This window comes from Aplidium turbinatum, chromosome 5 (genome assembly GCF_918807975.1).
Source record: "Aplidium turbinatum chromosome 5, kaAplTurb1.1, whole genome shotgun sequence".
Lineage (NCBI taxonomy): Eukaryota > Metazoa > Chordata > Ascidiacea > Aplousobranchia > Polyclinidae > Aplidium > Aplidium turbinatum.
Genome location: NC_137476.1, coordinates 18,181,003 through 18,195,331, shown reverse-complemented (window position 1 = coordinate 18,195,331; position 14,329 = coordinate 18,181,003). Strand labels below are relative to the sequence as shown.

Sequence of the window (14,329 nt, the reverse complement as noted above, 5' to 3'; positions counted from 1 at the left end):
TTGCAGATTATCGCTAAATAGGCCTAGGCTATTTTTTCTTATTACCAGATTACCCTACTAAGTTAGTCTTAAGTTTTTAATATAGAGACTGTGGTCAAATTGATAGTAGACAATATGCCTGTATTTGCATAACTTTGGTGCTTTGCTTTCATAATATACTGTACCGCCACTAGGGGCGCTGTTTCACGAGCGACGACAACTGCCTTTTTCGTTAGCCTTCCAGACTAGTAATATAGAGACTGTGGTATTAGTTCCAGAAAAAAAAGTTATGCTTGATTAAAATCAAACTGACCGGTTTTACCCGACGACTTGTTTTGCCCCAAACTACCCTACATTGTACAATGATCGTAAGTAAACAAAAAATTAAGCAATTCAAAACTTTATGTTTGCAAAAACGGTTCAGTTTGTAACTAAATTTCATTGCATGAATGTCACAAGAGTGCACTGCTATAGATTCTACATTACGATGGATAGAATTTACAATAGTGAATCACATGTCAAATTAAACCTTTCGATCAAAAATTAGTATCATTATAACTTATCAGTTAAAAAATATTCAAATAACACACAACTTCCTAAACATTACAACCTTTGAAACCTTCTATTTGGTCTAAACTAAGCTCAAAATAAAAAGTTTCCAACAGTTTCTTTGATTTTAAAAGATACCTTTTTTATCCCTTTTTAATGCTTTCCATTGCAAATAAAAAAAAAGTAATTTAACTTAAAAAAAATTTTACGTTGGGTAAATGGTGTTGTTTCCACTTATCAACAGAAGAAAATGATAACTAGACCGATGATAATTTCTATCCTGATGGAATGTCTCGTGTGGATCGAGTTTATTATCACGAGTGTATCAAGCAGACTGTGTACAAACTTAGCATGCTGCATAGTTCCACATTGGGTACCTAACCTAAGTGGGAGTTTTTTTGTATCTTTGCGAAATAAAAACTTTAACTGCTTTTGCATTTTGACTAGGAAATAGTATTGATTGCCTTTTACAAGCTTGCGACCAATTAAGATTTAATAGAGTGTAGTTAAAAAGGCAAGTTGGATCTGAAATCCAATAGAGTAGATTAGGCTTACCATACAGTAAAACATAGTTGAATCGAATTTACAAAATAGCGTAAAACTATAAGTCTGTGTTCAATTTTGAGTCGGTATTTACAATTTCTTGTAAGTCAAACTTCTGTACTTTCCCATTGGTTTAAAGTTTTTGTTCCACCAGAATGTCAAGGCTGCTGATCAGCCGCAAATTTATGGGGGTTGTAATTGTAGACAACAAAGTTAAAACACAATATTAACCCAGTTTAGCAGTTTAGTTCCTCAGTGGTGAAAGTATCGGTGTCTGAATCGACAGGCAAGAGTTCGATAGCTTATCGGGTCATGAGCAAAAACATTTTTGAAAACAGTAGCCTATTATATCCTGCTTGGCGTTCTGCAAAAACATGGATTAGTGCAAAAAATATACCTGAGAGTGTCTCCTTTGTAAAACGCTAAGAGCTATGCATACCCCATGTGCCATGGATAGGCTACACACTACACAGCACTATACGAAAGCAGATTATTGTAAAACTGCTGCCGCATGGTGTTAATGAACTGATCAATCGAGTGCCTGCGAGCGCAAGTTCAAGCAAAAATAACAATTTCATGGAGTTCAAGTTTGGCAGCGCTAATGCCTTAATTACAGCGAGTAGGATAGCGAAAGCGTGTAACTATATAAGAAGACCAACACGTTCTTCTGGATAAGAACCTTCCTCGTCTTCTTCTCCAAAGTATTCTTCTATAAGATATGCATATTCCTCTTCGGGAGCTTTCGTGTAAAAGAGCCATATCTCATTTTCTCGGAGAAAAGTTTTAAAAGGCGGATCGTACGCTGCCAAAGCCATCCGGTCCGTAGCAAATGTCGTCACATTATTCTCCTTCAAATGATTGCTAAGCTCAAAGGCTTCTTGTACGTAACTTTCTGATCTTCGATGATTGCGAAACCAACTGCAAAAAAGAGCAGTTTTACCCTATGTTGTAGTTTATTGGTTTTCAAGCCAAGTAATTGCATGTTATTAGATTGCATTTCTCAAAACAAAAAAGTTAGTACTTACTATGTTCATAATAAACTTAAACATGAAATATCTTGCTCTTGTAAAAGGTCAAACCGACAACAATTTGAGTTTTAACAATTATTTTAACATCCAACCGCGTGTTTATAACAAACGTTTGACAATTCAGTCTCGAAATATCTGTTTACTAATAGTATGGTTTACTTACTATTGCTCTGCAGCAGTTAAGGTAAGTTAGCGACAGTACTCTTTTCAAAGTTTGTATCATATTTACGATGTCACCACATCCACGACAAGACATCAAATCCTTGCCTTCCAATTCACGAAAGGACACTCTTACCACCAAGCCACAGAACCGGCTTTGAATGAGACAATATTATTGTTGCCACATAGCCTATACAAGTTCCTTTGTGCTGAATTAGGTTAAAAAGTTTGTACTGGTTGGTGTTGTCGTTGTTTACTTTTCAGTCTTTTCACTAGCTTCCAAGACAAACAATGAACGCAGTAAAAAGTAGCCTATTCACTGTCTAGATTGCAGAAAAGCAGCATAATTTCCTCAAAATATTTAATGTGCTTTTCAGAAATCAGTTTAAAAACATCTGTTTGCAATGCGTGCGACTTTGTTTTGGTTATAACTGGGAAATATTTTCATTTTTGATATATTGACCATTTAGGCCAGTGGTTCTCAACCTTTTTTTTCTTTCGGGGCCCATTTTCGTTGCACAAAAATTCTGATGGCCCATTAATTGTTTATGCATAAAAAAACAACTGCAAAATGGATTTAAAAACCAAAAAACAGCAGAAAATGTTCCAAAACAGATTATACCCTGCATCAATGAGATGCGTGCTCCCGAACGTTGCTGACCAACTTGTAGTTACAGTGGTTCTCAACATTAATGCCGTATTCCTTCTTTGAAAGACACAACTATTGTCAATTTCTCCCCACAATAATTCACAAAAAAATATTCAAAACAGATCTGCACAAATTTCAGTAGGCTACCGCTTTCAGTTTGGCTATGACTTGATTTTAATCATAAAGTGTTGTAAAAACTCTACAAAACTATGTGCTCAGTCATATATAAATTAATCATTTCAATAGATTATTTAGATAACTTTACATTTGATTTGCATTTCTTCCCAATTCCTTTCAACACGATTATTCCTCTCTTTAAGTTAAAAATTTCTCTTTACGGAGCCAAGTGGCTCCCTATATGAACCACACTGATGTAGTTTCTTGAAATCAACGTTCGTATATTATGCAACAGACGGCATTGATTACATCACGCCGCCAAAATTATTATTTCAATAATTAGAATGGAAATTACCATTCTGCAGCAAATTACAGCAGCACCATTCATTGTTGCTATAATCAAAACAACTAAACAAAACACACAAGTGTAAAATTAACAAAAGTAACACAAATTAAACTAAATTTTTCACTAACTCTGGCAAATTTTTAAATAGGTCTGTGGCCCACCTCAAAATCTTTGCATGGCCCACTAGTGAGCCATGGCCCACCGGTTAAGAACCGCTGATTTAGGCCATTCAGACCATTTTGACCATTCAGACCAATTAGGCTAAACAAGACATAATTATAAAAGCATTTTATTTTGCTAGCTAAAATTGGTTAAAACGAAAAATGTAGTATTATAAATTAGTTTTCTTCAAATCCTCAATTCATTATATTAAAGATGGACCTCGTCAGAAAGTCGCCATGTTCTTTAAAGTGTGTTGCTTAACAATAGCTTAAATTTTCGCGATTGTCATCATGAAAGAATATGTAATAAAACTTAGTTTTATTCATCCGTTGTTTGTTTATTAGGCTATTTAGTACGAAGTTTTTATGTACGCCTACTAAGTGAAAGCTCCTACTTTAAGTCTTTAGGCCATGGTCACCATATGAGACGCATAGGTTTATTTTTCAAATTGTTACTCTTATGGCTAAAACTAAAGTTGTCTCAAATCTTACCGTGAGTAGACAATAAAGTCAGGGTAATGTATGATAAGAATTCGCTCATCAAGCGGTTCTGGGGCGTCTGACTGATAGATTAAAGGAATGTAGAAAGACACAGTGTACACAGATGGACAAAATACGCATGCACTTTGGAAAATATCAACTGTTACGGGAACGGTCATCCGCATCGTGATCTCTGCAACACATTAATAAAATTTTGATCATAGCTTAAAAAAAATTATTAAAGATTTAAAATAAACTGTAAAAACTGTGAGCCATAAAACGTTGCGTTATTATTTAAGCGTTAAATTTCTCGAACCAATAGCTCACCATGCAATAAACTATTTTGTTTTATTTTGTTTTTAGTTTGCTACTTCTGAGCTTTGGCATGATACAATAAAATTTTATTTTGTCATAGCCGAACTGCTACCACTCTTCATCGATGGGGCAATCAATACGAAACTACTATTTTGTTGCATTAAAAGTCTCCTCAGTTTTACTTTTGGCATTAGTTCAGTTATTTCTTTGGTGAAACATATCTCATTTTTGATTCAAGTAATGTAGGTTTTGCCATGATTGCTGCAGCCTCAGAAATAAATAAAGCATTGACGCTTTAATTACCACAGCTGCAGCTGTTTTGTACAATTTGTTGGTATAGCCTACCTCAAAAGTTATCTCTTAGAACGTGCACCACTGAATATAGTAGGCGTAAAGCATAGGCCAGATAGGCTATATTTCACAATCGTAAAGAATTCATTTTGAATATTAAATAAAAATTCTAAAAAAGTACTGCAAAACAAAGTGTAAAATCAATGTCCTTATAGAGTAGAACTAACCTCTTTTGTTATGTCCTCTGATGTATCTATAAATTCTTCCAAAACCTATTTCGGCTGCTTCATTTTCAGAAAAAGCCGTCACGTTGGTGCTTGCCCAGACTGAAGAATTATAAAACCTCACTTGGTAAGACTCGTCCTAAAAAAAATAAAAATTAAATCCAAATTAACCAGAATCTTTAAAGAAAATAATATCTATTTTCCGCGTAATAATATGCCAGCACTAAATGACGAAACATATCATCATCACTTTCAGGCTGTGGTAGTCCACTGTAAAGCAAAATTCTCCCTCCTTTTTGCCAATCCACTCCATCGTGAGTCTTTTTATACTAGTTTGTTGTTATGGGCTATACATTCTTCGTCGATCTCGCCAATTCATCTTATTTATGACTTTTCTTGTTTGCATTTGTTTTTCCAGGGTGTCCAAGTTGTCAATTTGTTGGTTCATATGTTGTCCTGATACCTTGCTATATGACCTGCCCATGACCATTTTAGTTTTCTGATCGTTGTTGCAATATCCCGCAATTTACTGTGGCTTGATTTCCAATCCGTTCAGCATTTTTTGCCTTGCCAAGTTAGACCTATCGTAATCCGTTCATGTGCTGTTGGCATTGATCTTGATTAGTAAAACTTTGTAGGGTTCATAAAGCAGTAAAATAAAGTTATTATTAATTTAACACAAAGTTTACAGGAGGAGTAAACAGAATTTATTTTTATTGAGTGATTGAACCTTTATCCTTAGACTGAGAAAGTTTTTATGAGAGTTTTTTCCTGGCAGTTTCGCATATTTGTAGAGGCTTTAAACCACTGCTGACGCAGGCCCGGTCACAGAGTTTAACAGAGTGAAGCATACCTAATTCTAAGGCGCAGTGATAACCATTTTGTGCAATGATAAACCAAAATTGTGCTGTGATAACCTGCAAAATGGGCACTGATGAAATAAATGTTTTTTGGCCGAATAATAAACAACTCATACAAAACACAAAGCAATATTTCTTTTATGTTGTCAGTTGCATGTTTTTTCAAAAAACTAATCAGTGTAAAATAATTTTTTCAGTGTAAAATAAAGCTATCTGATCTATGATGTAATAATGTCCGTCTGGGCATTTACGCAATGGACATGAGTGTTCGCAGTGAGACACGAGGCCACTGAAAAATCGAATCCCACAGGGATCATTCCTGGCTCCACTTCTCTTTAACATCTACAGCCACGACCTGCCAGCGCGGTCTCCGCAAAATACGCATACGTGGACGACCTGGCAATTCTCCACTACACAAAGTCGTGAGAATGCCTAGAAGACACCTTGAGCCAGGACATAATAACCCTCTCAGCATATCTACAAAAATGTTGTTTAAGCGTGATGTCATTGTGTACAACACGCGTTTTAGAAAAAAAAATCCAAACTTTGTTGCCCTCGTCTCGCTAAAGCCGCTTTTGTTTGATCCCCGTTTGCGAGGCCTCGCGCGCATCCAGCCGGACGCTGTACGCTGTGACGTCACAAGGTACATACAACATTGTTCGAATTAATTAAAACTGTCAAGGAAACAGGCTGAAGAATGAACATGTTGTCCACCAACCAAAGAAACTGGGAAGCTATTTCTGTTCCAGGGCATTTGTGTTCTGACTTTTCGCGGCCTGATCTTTCAGATGCCGCAATGTCAGGGTTTTCTCGGTTTTCTACCGAAAAAAACAGTTGATTTTTTTTACGCTGCTGTTCTGTGTTGCAGGCTTTGACCTTGACTTTATTGAAAGAAGGTGGAGGCCATATTAGGTACGGTATTAAACTATCGACATCTGTTAAATTATCGCAATAAACCAAATATACACAAATTCAGCGTCACGGCTGGATGCGCGCGCTGCCTCGCCAACGGGGATCAAACAAAAGCGGCCTTAGCGAGACGAGGGAAACAAAATTTAGGATTTTTTTTTCTAAAACGCATGTTGTACACAATGACATCACGCTGAAACAAAAAACTCGCAAAAGTTAATTTGGGTTTTCCCGCCCTTTAAAAAATCTGAAAATGTCGATTAAACATTGCACGACTTCTATAAGCGCTAGCCTATTGTCGAGCCAGTTTATTATGTGTGAGAAACCTGTATTGTTGCATCACGACTTTGCCTATTCCTTCTTGTGCCTTATCGCAATCAGTGACGATCGGTGATGGAAAGCAAGGAAAGCAGTGCTTACCTGAGCGAAAACTATGCAAAATATAATGACTGAATTCTAGGTTTAACCATGGCCACCTAAAGATACGGCCTGATTTGTCACATTTTGCATAAATTTCCATCTTTTTCTAACTTTGGGCAAACGTTTAAATAAATTTTTCTAAAAATTAGATATGTACGCTTTCTTTATTCTTTTCCCCAGATGGCACAATAGGTTTTAACATCCTCACATGTTGAAAAACAAAGAAAATTTGATTTTGTAGATTCTAGTCAGACTGTTAATTTTCAATAACAGTCTGATTTTGCGTTTTTCAACTTACTTTTTCTCATTTGCTTCTGCTTTTCCAAGGCAACAAAAAAGTTTTTTGTCATTAGGAAACCGCAAAAAGTTAAAACATCTCAAAAAATATCAGTCAAGCACTAGCAGTAGTTGCTTTCCCCACGTCCAAAAACGTCAAAATACGCCTTCGTTTTATTCAATCCTTACTCGTTTTGCAAAACGTCACCAGTTGCTTAGCCAATCAGATGTGTTATGGTTAGAGACTAGAGTTGCTTTCCCAGTGACGTCAATGCGTAGCCCACAATCGCTAGACTATCTCGTCGTCGTCGTCGTCGTGTGAGCATCTGGGGCCGAGGGTCTATCCTTTTACCACCCCAGATTCACGATGTTCCCGGACTACACTGGAAGGCTACTAGAGAGCAGCCAGTCTTTGGTTTCATCATCCATGACACGCAGACCTTCCACTCCGTTAGGTGGCTTGAAGATGGAGCAGTCATTGATGATGTGGTCTGCGGTCTGTTCTTCGGCACCACATTCACAGGAGGAGGAAGAGGCCATTCCCGATTGGTGCATGGTTGAGCGGAAAAGTCCGACGTCCGTACGGAGACGGTTAAGGCGCACCCATGCCTGTCTTGGTAGTGTTAGACCGATGGGGCGTGTGACGGCGTCGGGGATGAACGAATAGAGTCTGGTGGCGGTTGACTTCCATTCAGAACTCCATTTATGGTCCGCCCAAGCAGCCGCAGAGATGTTTTGTACATCAGCTTCGTTGATAAGAAGTTGAGCGGCTGGCACGAATGGGTGTCTTGATTTCAGTCGACAGGAGTGCTCGTTTGGGAGAGCAGAGATCTTGTGGTGGAGAAGGTGGTTAGGCTCCAGTGCCCGTCGACCGAGGGACAGAATGGCTTCTTTGCGACGAAGCTCAGCGGGTTGGATGCCAGCGAGAATGGGGAGTTTGTCCAATGGTGTGGGATGCAGGCATCCAGTCCCGGTGCGCAGGGCGCTGTTTATGGCAGTATCGATGTTATGGCAGTGAGCACTGCAGCACCAGACAGGTGCACAGTACTCTGCTGAAGAGTAGACAAGGGCTAAGGCTGCTATACGCAAAGTGTCAGCCCTCGCCCCCCAGCTAGAGCCTGCCAGGCGCTTGAGTAGCGCAGCGCGGGATGTGAGTTTCTTGCGCAGTGACACCAAATGGTGGCGGTATGTGAGCGATCTGTCCAGTGTCACCCCAAGATATCTTGGTTCGGGGCAGAAGGACAGAGATTTGCCGTTGTTCTGGACGTGTAGCTCACGATCAGCTTCCCGATTATGGAGGTGGAAAGCTGCTGCCAGTGCCACAGTTTTGGTTTCGCTGAGTTTCAGTAGCTAGTTCTGGAGATAGGCTAAGAGAGTTTTCATGTCTTGGCTCAAGGTGTCTTCTAAATTTTCCCACGACTTTGTGGTGTGGAGAATTGCCAGGTCGTCCGCATAAGCATATTTTGCGGAGACCGTAGTTGGCAGGTCGTGGGTGTAGATGTTGAAAAGAAGTGGAGCCAGGACCGATCCCTGTGGGACGCCGTTTTTCAGGCGTCTCAGTCTGCTTCGCTGTGAGTTGCCGGTGGTGAGGGTAAAGCTTCGATTCCTGACAAGTTCCATAATCATATGAACCATGTGTCGGTCAGGAAGCAGGCGAAGCAGCTTGCAAGTAAGGCCGCGATGCCATACGGTGTCATAGGTAGGTGTAAGATCTAGAAAGACTGCGCCGGCCTTCTTTTTTGCCTCAAAGCAATCCTCGATGTCTTGGGTTAAGAGTGTGACCTGATCTACGGTGGATTTTCCGCGCCGAAACCCAGCTTGCTCTTTTGGAAGGAGCGGGTCGATGATTAGGTTGACGCGTGCGTAGATCAGTCTTTCGAGGATCTTGAAAGGAACACAGAGGAGGGATATTGGACGGTAACTTCTTGGGTCCTCTGGTGGCTTGTGAGGTTTAGGGATCGCAACTACTAAAACTCTTCTCTACACTATCTCGTCATAAGCACAGAATGGTCTCTCGTCACGGTACACAGCACAGCATCATAAAAAGATTGTTGCTGTTTTTTGATGTCTCCTCGCCATGTACTTTAGCCACTAGCTTTCATAGTCATGCCTTTGCCCTTTTTACAGCGTTGATATAACGTTACTTCGTCAATGAACGTTCAGGTGCGGATGCAATATTTAGTTCGTTAAGCTTCTATACGCAGGAGGCAAACTTATCCAGCTTTTTGTACAAATTGCTTGCGGTTGTAATGTTTAGGCCTAAGTGTTAGTTTTTGTAGTGTAGGCCTAACTGAATATCTGAGAATGAACATTCATGACGAATTAAATATTTAAACAACTATTATTCCAGGTCTAACACTGGATTTTGGTCCTGCAACGTTAAAATTAAGATTGTTCATGACTTCTAAACATTAAATGAATGTATGATCACGATATAGGCGAAGCACAATTTGACAGATTTTTATTTTTGATTTGTTTTAGAAATGCTCTCAGAGGGCACCAAATTGGAATTGTTTTTCAAAAATTTCTCGGGGAGGCCCCCCAGACCCCCGCTGGAAGTGTTGCCTTCGGCAACATGCCTTCGGGCTTCGCCCGACGGTTACGCCCTTCGTGCCTACTACCTTGCTGCAGCATATTTCCAAGTTGCTTTTCCAACGGTTTAAGCCACCGAACGTCACTGATCGTAATAGCAACCTTGGTAGCCCGTTTGCGGCAGTCAGTTCTTAAAGTATTTTCTTTTTGCACTTTTTGAGAGTCGGTTGCAAGATTGTTCTCCAGGTCTAAGTCGTTTCGTTTGCTGTTTTGTTTTTGCAGTGTTCTTTTATGTCTTTGTTCTTACTACTATTTCTCTTTTTTTCAATCTTACGTTCTTCATGCGTTCATACTACTTCTTTTATTGCCTCCTAACTGTGTTGTTTTGCTTATTGAAAGGCTGTGAACTGTTTTGTCAGCAACCACAACGTACGGGTACAAAAGAATTGACACTGCAAGAAGAGCACAATAAACATAGCAAGGTCAGAGACTTCAAAGAACTGGCCTATTACTGTACACCCACAGTGGTGTGATTTTGGGGTGGCGAAACACTTTTGGTAATGTCCACCAGCTTATGTCGCGGGGGCAGGCTGTGGAGTCGAGGTGCCAGTGGAAAGATAGTGTGAATCGAAAAAATTCGTGGACTGTAAGACCCGTCTCTAAAATTTAGAATGGTGGAACGATCCAGGAAGACAGGCTTAACTTTCCGCAATCCAAAAAGGTATTGCTGCTGTCGTGTTAATTCACAAGTATTTAAGAAAATGTGCACTAATAACAATTCCTTAGAACTGGGTATGGAGTGAAGTTTTTGTTTGCTGTTGTTATGTAAATTATTCCATCCACCAGGTGCCGCTGAATGGTGAGCTTTCCTTGAAATGCGTTGCTCAAGCGCACACCCTGAGAGTCAAGCCAGTGCGCTTGATCTTGCAGTTCCTTCGTTTGTAAAGTCGGGCTCTTAACCAACTGAGGTATTTGGGCGAAGTGCAACGCAAGGTGAAATATTGATACACTTCTATGTCCTATTATGTCCTTGCTTATTGGTATTGCGAAAGCATTCAGTTATCTTCGCTACGAACAACGACAAATTACACTGGTCAACAAAAAATTTGTTGCATTTCCAAATTCACTTGGTCTTGGGTAATTTTGGAGTGGTGAATCCGAATATGACGCTAGTTTTGGTCTAGAAGCTCTAGATTTTTTGCAAATTTTGATTTTTTCCTTTTTTTGAGTAAAAACTGAATATTTTTCAAAAAACTCATATTTTGATGAATAGGAAAAAAAATATCTTTTACGACTGAAATACTGCTTAACTGTTTTATCTATAGCTTAGATCTATACTTACTAATAAAAATGCACCGAAATATTTGAAAAAAACATTACAAAATCATTTGAAAAGCGTCGTAAACAAAATTTCAAAAACTATATAGGCTATATACAGTACATAACAAACGAATCATTTTCACAACTACAATAGTAACCATAGCACTGCATGCAGACCTATTGCAATCACAAGCATAAATAAGCTCCTTTAAAAGTTTGATGTTGTGAGAAAAGTTCACTGGCTGAAAATAGAAAGCGAAATCCACACTACATGCTGGGCAAAAATTAGCGTTTGAGGCTCTTGCGTTTGTAAGCTTTTTGGGGGCAGTCTCGTTTAATGCTCCAGCAGTAATCTGCCATCATGTGTCGATTCCATCGGCCTTGGTAACGTTCTTCTACTTTCATAAGATCCTGGTGAAACCGCTCTCCTTGTTCGTCACTGACAGCTCCAAAGTTTTCTGGAAATTTGTCCAGATGACTGAATAAGAAATGAACTTTGATGGTCATTCTGCATCCTAAGTCGCGGAAAGCAAAGAGCATTTTGCTCACAAGAACCTCGTAATTGTGAGCCTTTTTGTTTCCAAGAAAGTTTTTAGTGACATCCACAAAGGACAACCACGCTGCTCTCTGTTTGGTTTTCATCTTATCGGTGAACTGTTGGTCTCGCACAAGGCTTCGAATTTGTGGTCCATTGAAGACACCAGCTTTAATCTTTTCGTATGAAATGGAGGGAAATGTGTGAACAATATATTGAAAGCAGTCGCTATCAGGGCTTCAAGCTTCCACAAACTATTTTATCAATCCAACTTGATGTGAAGAGGGGGGAAAACAATTTTGTATCCACTTACAATCGGATTGTTTAACATGTTTGGCATGCCGGCTTCAAGTGTTTCACGTATGGGCCAATCCTTTTGAGTCCAATGCTTGTCATTAGCTCTGCTGTTCCACATGCAAAGATAACATGGAAACTTTGTGTATCCTTTGTGCTGACCAAGTATGAATCCAACCATTTTCAGGTCAACACATAATATCCAATTGTGCTGATGATATTTCAGCAAGTCAATGACTAGCTTAATATCATCATATAATTCTTTTAAGACAGTTGAATGACCAACTGGAACTCCTCCATGTGCATTACCATTGTGCAAAAGAACACACTTCAAAAGCTGTCACAGCTTCGCCTGGAACTGTCTATAAATAAGCGCCATTCACTTGAATCATATGAAGAAACTCCTAGTTGGACGAGAAGGCCTGGAATATCATTGAAGTAAATTAACAGCTTTTCCTCTGAAAAAAAAAGACATAAACATTTCATCTCGTTTCCTGAAAAACGAAATCTTTGTGGAACGGTCCAATACGTGTTTTTCACTGAGCCTTGATGCTAAAAGCTCAGCAGCTTGCTTGGATAACTCCAAGTCTCGTACCAAGTCATTTAGTTCTGACTGGTTAAATTTCTGAATGGTTTCAGAATTAGAGCCTTCTGAGTCTGCATCTGCTTCCTTTGTATACTCGCATTCCATACTACCGTGGTAACTCTCAGAGTCTGTTTCTTCATCATCGGAGGATGCAAAACCATTAAATAGCCTACTGGAGGTGGAAACGTTTCAGAGTGAAGGACAGGTCGAATAGCGAAAGGAATATTTGGATAAGAAATGTTTTGTCTGTTTTTCCTGCCAATGCCCTTGGTGTTAATCAAACAAAAGTAACAATCAGTGCAGTGGTCCTTCGGTTCACGCCACACCATAGGGACACCAAACGGAAGTCCGTTACGTTTTTTTGTCCAATCTCTTACTAAGCATTTCTTCGCAATTATGGCAGACAATATGTGGAGCCTATTTATTCTCTTGATCTCCCAGAGGAACTTGAAAATAAGCTTTGTAGGCCCGCTTCACGAATGGCGTTATATTTCGTCTCTGACGAGGAAATGAGTAGGCCTATATGCCACTTTTTTTTGGCATTTGTAAAACCAATCATCGTATCGCTGTAAATCGAGTTTAATCCACTGGTGTATTGCATGAAAACTAGAGCTTGCAGAAAAAATCTGATTGCAGATTTGGAATTAGTGGCTAAAACTCATTCAGAATCGATCAAAAAATCTCTTGCAACAAGAAAAAAAATTTTTTTTTGTTGACCAGTGTTATACACAAATTGTATTTGTGCGTTTCATATAGGAATTCATGGAATGTGCTGAGTGCTTTTTGTTTTAGAAGATTTTTAAACCTTTTTAACAGTAGCCTACTTGTTTGATGACACAAGAATGTATAACAGAGATATCCCTGATGTATAATTCAACAAGACACCTGGTAAATAGTCTCCCTCTATTGTGCCTTATACAATTCAGCATACTTGGCCTAAATTTCGAGTTTTAATTTTATACGTATCCAAAACTTTTTAAGTAGGCCTACAATGTCTGTCCATGTTCAGACATTTCATCGGTTTGCGACGTAGAAAATCTCAAAAAAATTAATGTGAAACTAAAACAAACTTTATTTAATCTTATTTTAATAGGATGATAATACTGTACCAACAATCAAATGAATACTACTTACCCCTGGTTGCTCTCCCCATAAAACCCATAGGGGGTGCTCGTACGCAGTTTCCAAGCTTTTTGCGCTTGCACTTCCAACCGAACATGCAATCAACAAGGCAAAGCAAATCATCTTGAGTCTTCAGCTAATGAGGCATTCTTCGCGTTACTGTCCATTATATAGTGGCTGTGACGCAACATGTTCCAACGCTTGACGAAACAAGATCGCGAGTCAAAGATTCTTTGTTTTAGTTAACAAATTGTTCGATGACGTTAGATCAATGCAAACATTGTAACGTAAATTTTTGTTTGTGCAGAAGAAAGTGTGACTGGATCATGATTATGTTGTTTATCACTCTGCAGACAAAGTGCAGCATGGTAAAAGCAAACTCGCTGCAGTCTGGATATTGGTTATTTATACTTGATTGCGATAAATATGGCTATTTCATGAGTTATTATTGTGATTGCGTCTCATTATTTGGCAAAATCTTACATTCTAATACATTAACTGCTTTGCGAAAGTTTATTGAAATACTAAGCGATTGAGATTGCACTATTTCATGGTTGTTTTCAACACTTTTTTTAATATTAAAAATGCACTTTGCACAATGGCACTTCATGATAAGTGGGTCAGCCAAGGGAAG

General features: G+C 39.0%; 1 protein-coding gene across 1 annotated transcript; it reads right to left on the bottom strand.

The window, feature by feature from the left end:
* Nucleotides 1-369: 369 nt before the first annotated feature.
* LOC145770610 (heme-binding protein 2-like) lies at nucleotides 370-13,818 on the bottom strand. Its single transcript, XM_082582299.1, has 4 exons — nucleotides 13,708-13,818; nucleotides 4,845-4,980; nucleotides 4,024-4,204; nucleotides 370-1,989 (listed from the first exon to the last, which is right to left on the bottom strand). The coding sequence occupies exons 1-4, from the start codon at nucleotides 13,816-13,818 to the stop codon at nucleotides 1,713-1,715; spliced, it is 705 nt and encodes a 234-aa protein (XP_082438425.1). The 3' UTR covers nucleotides 370-1,712.
* Between the last annotated feature and the right edge of the window lie 511 nt (nucleotides 13,819-14,329).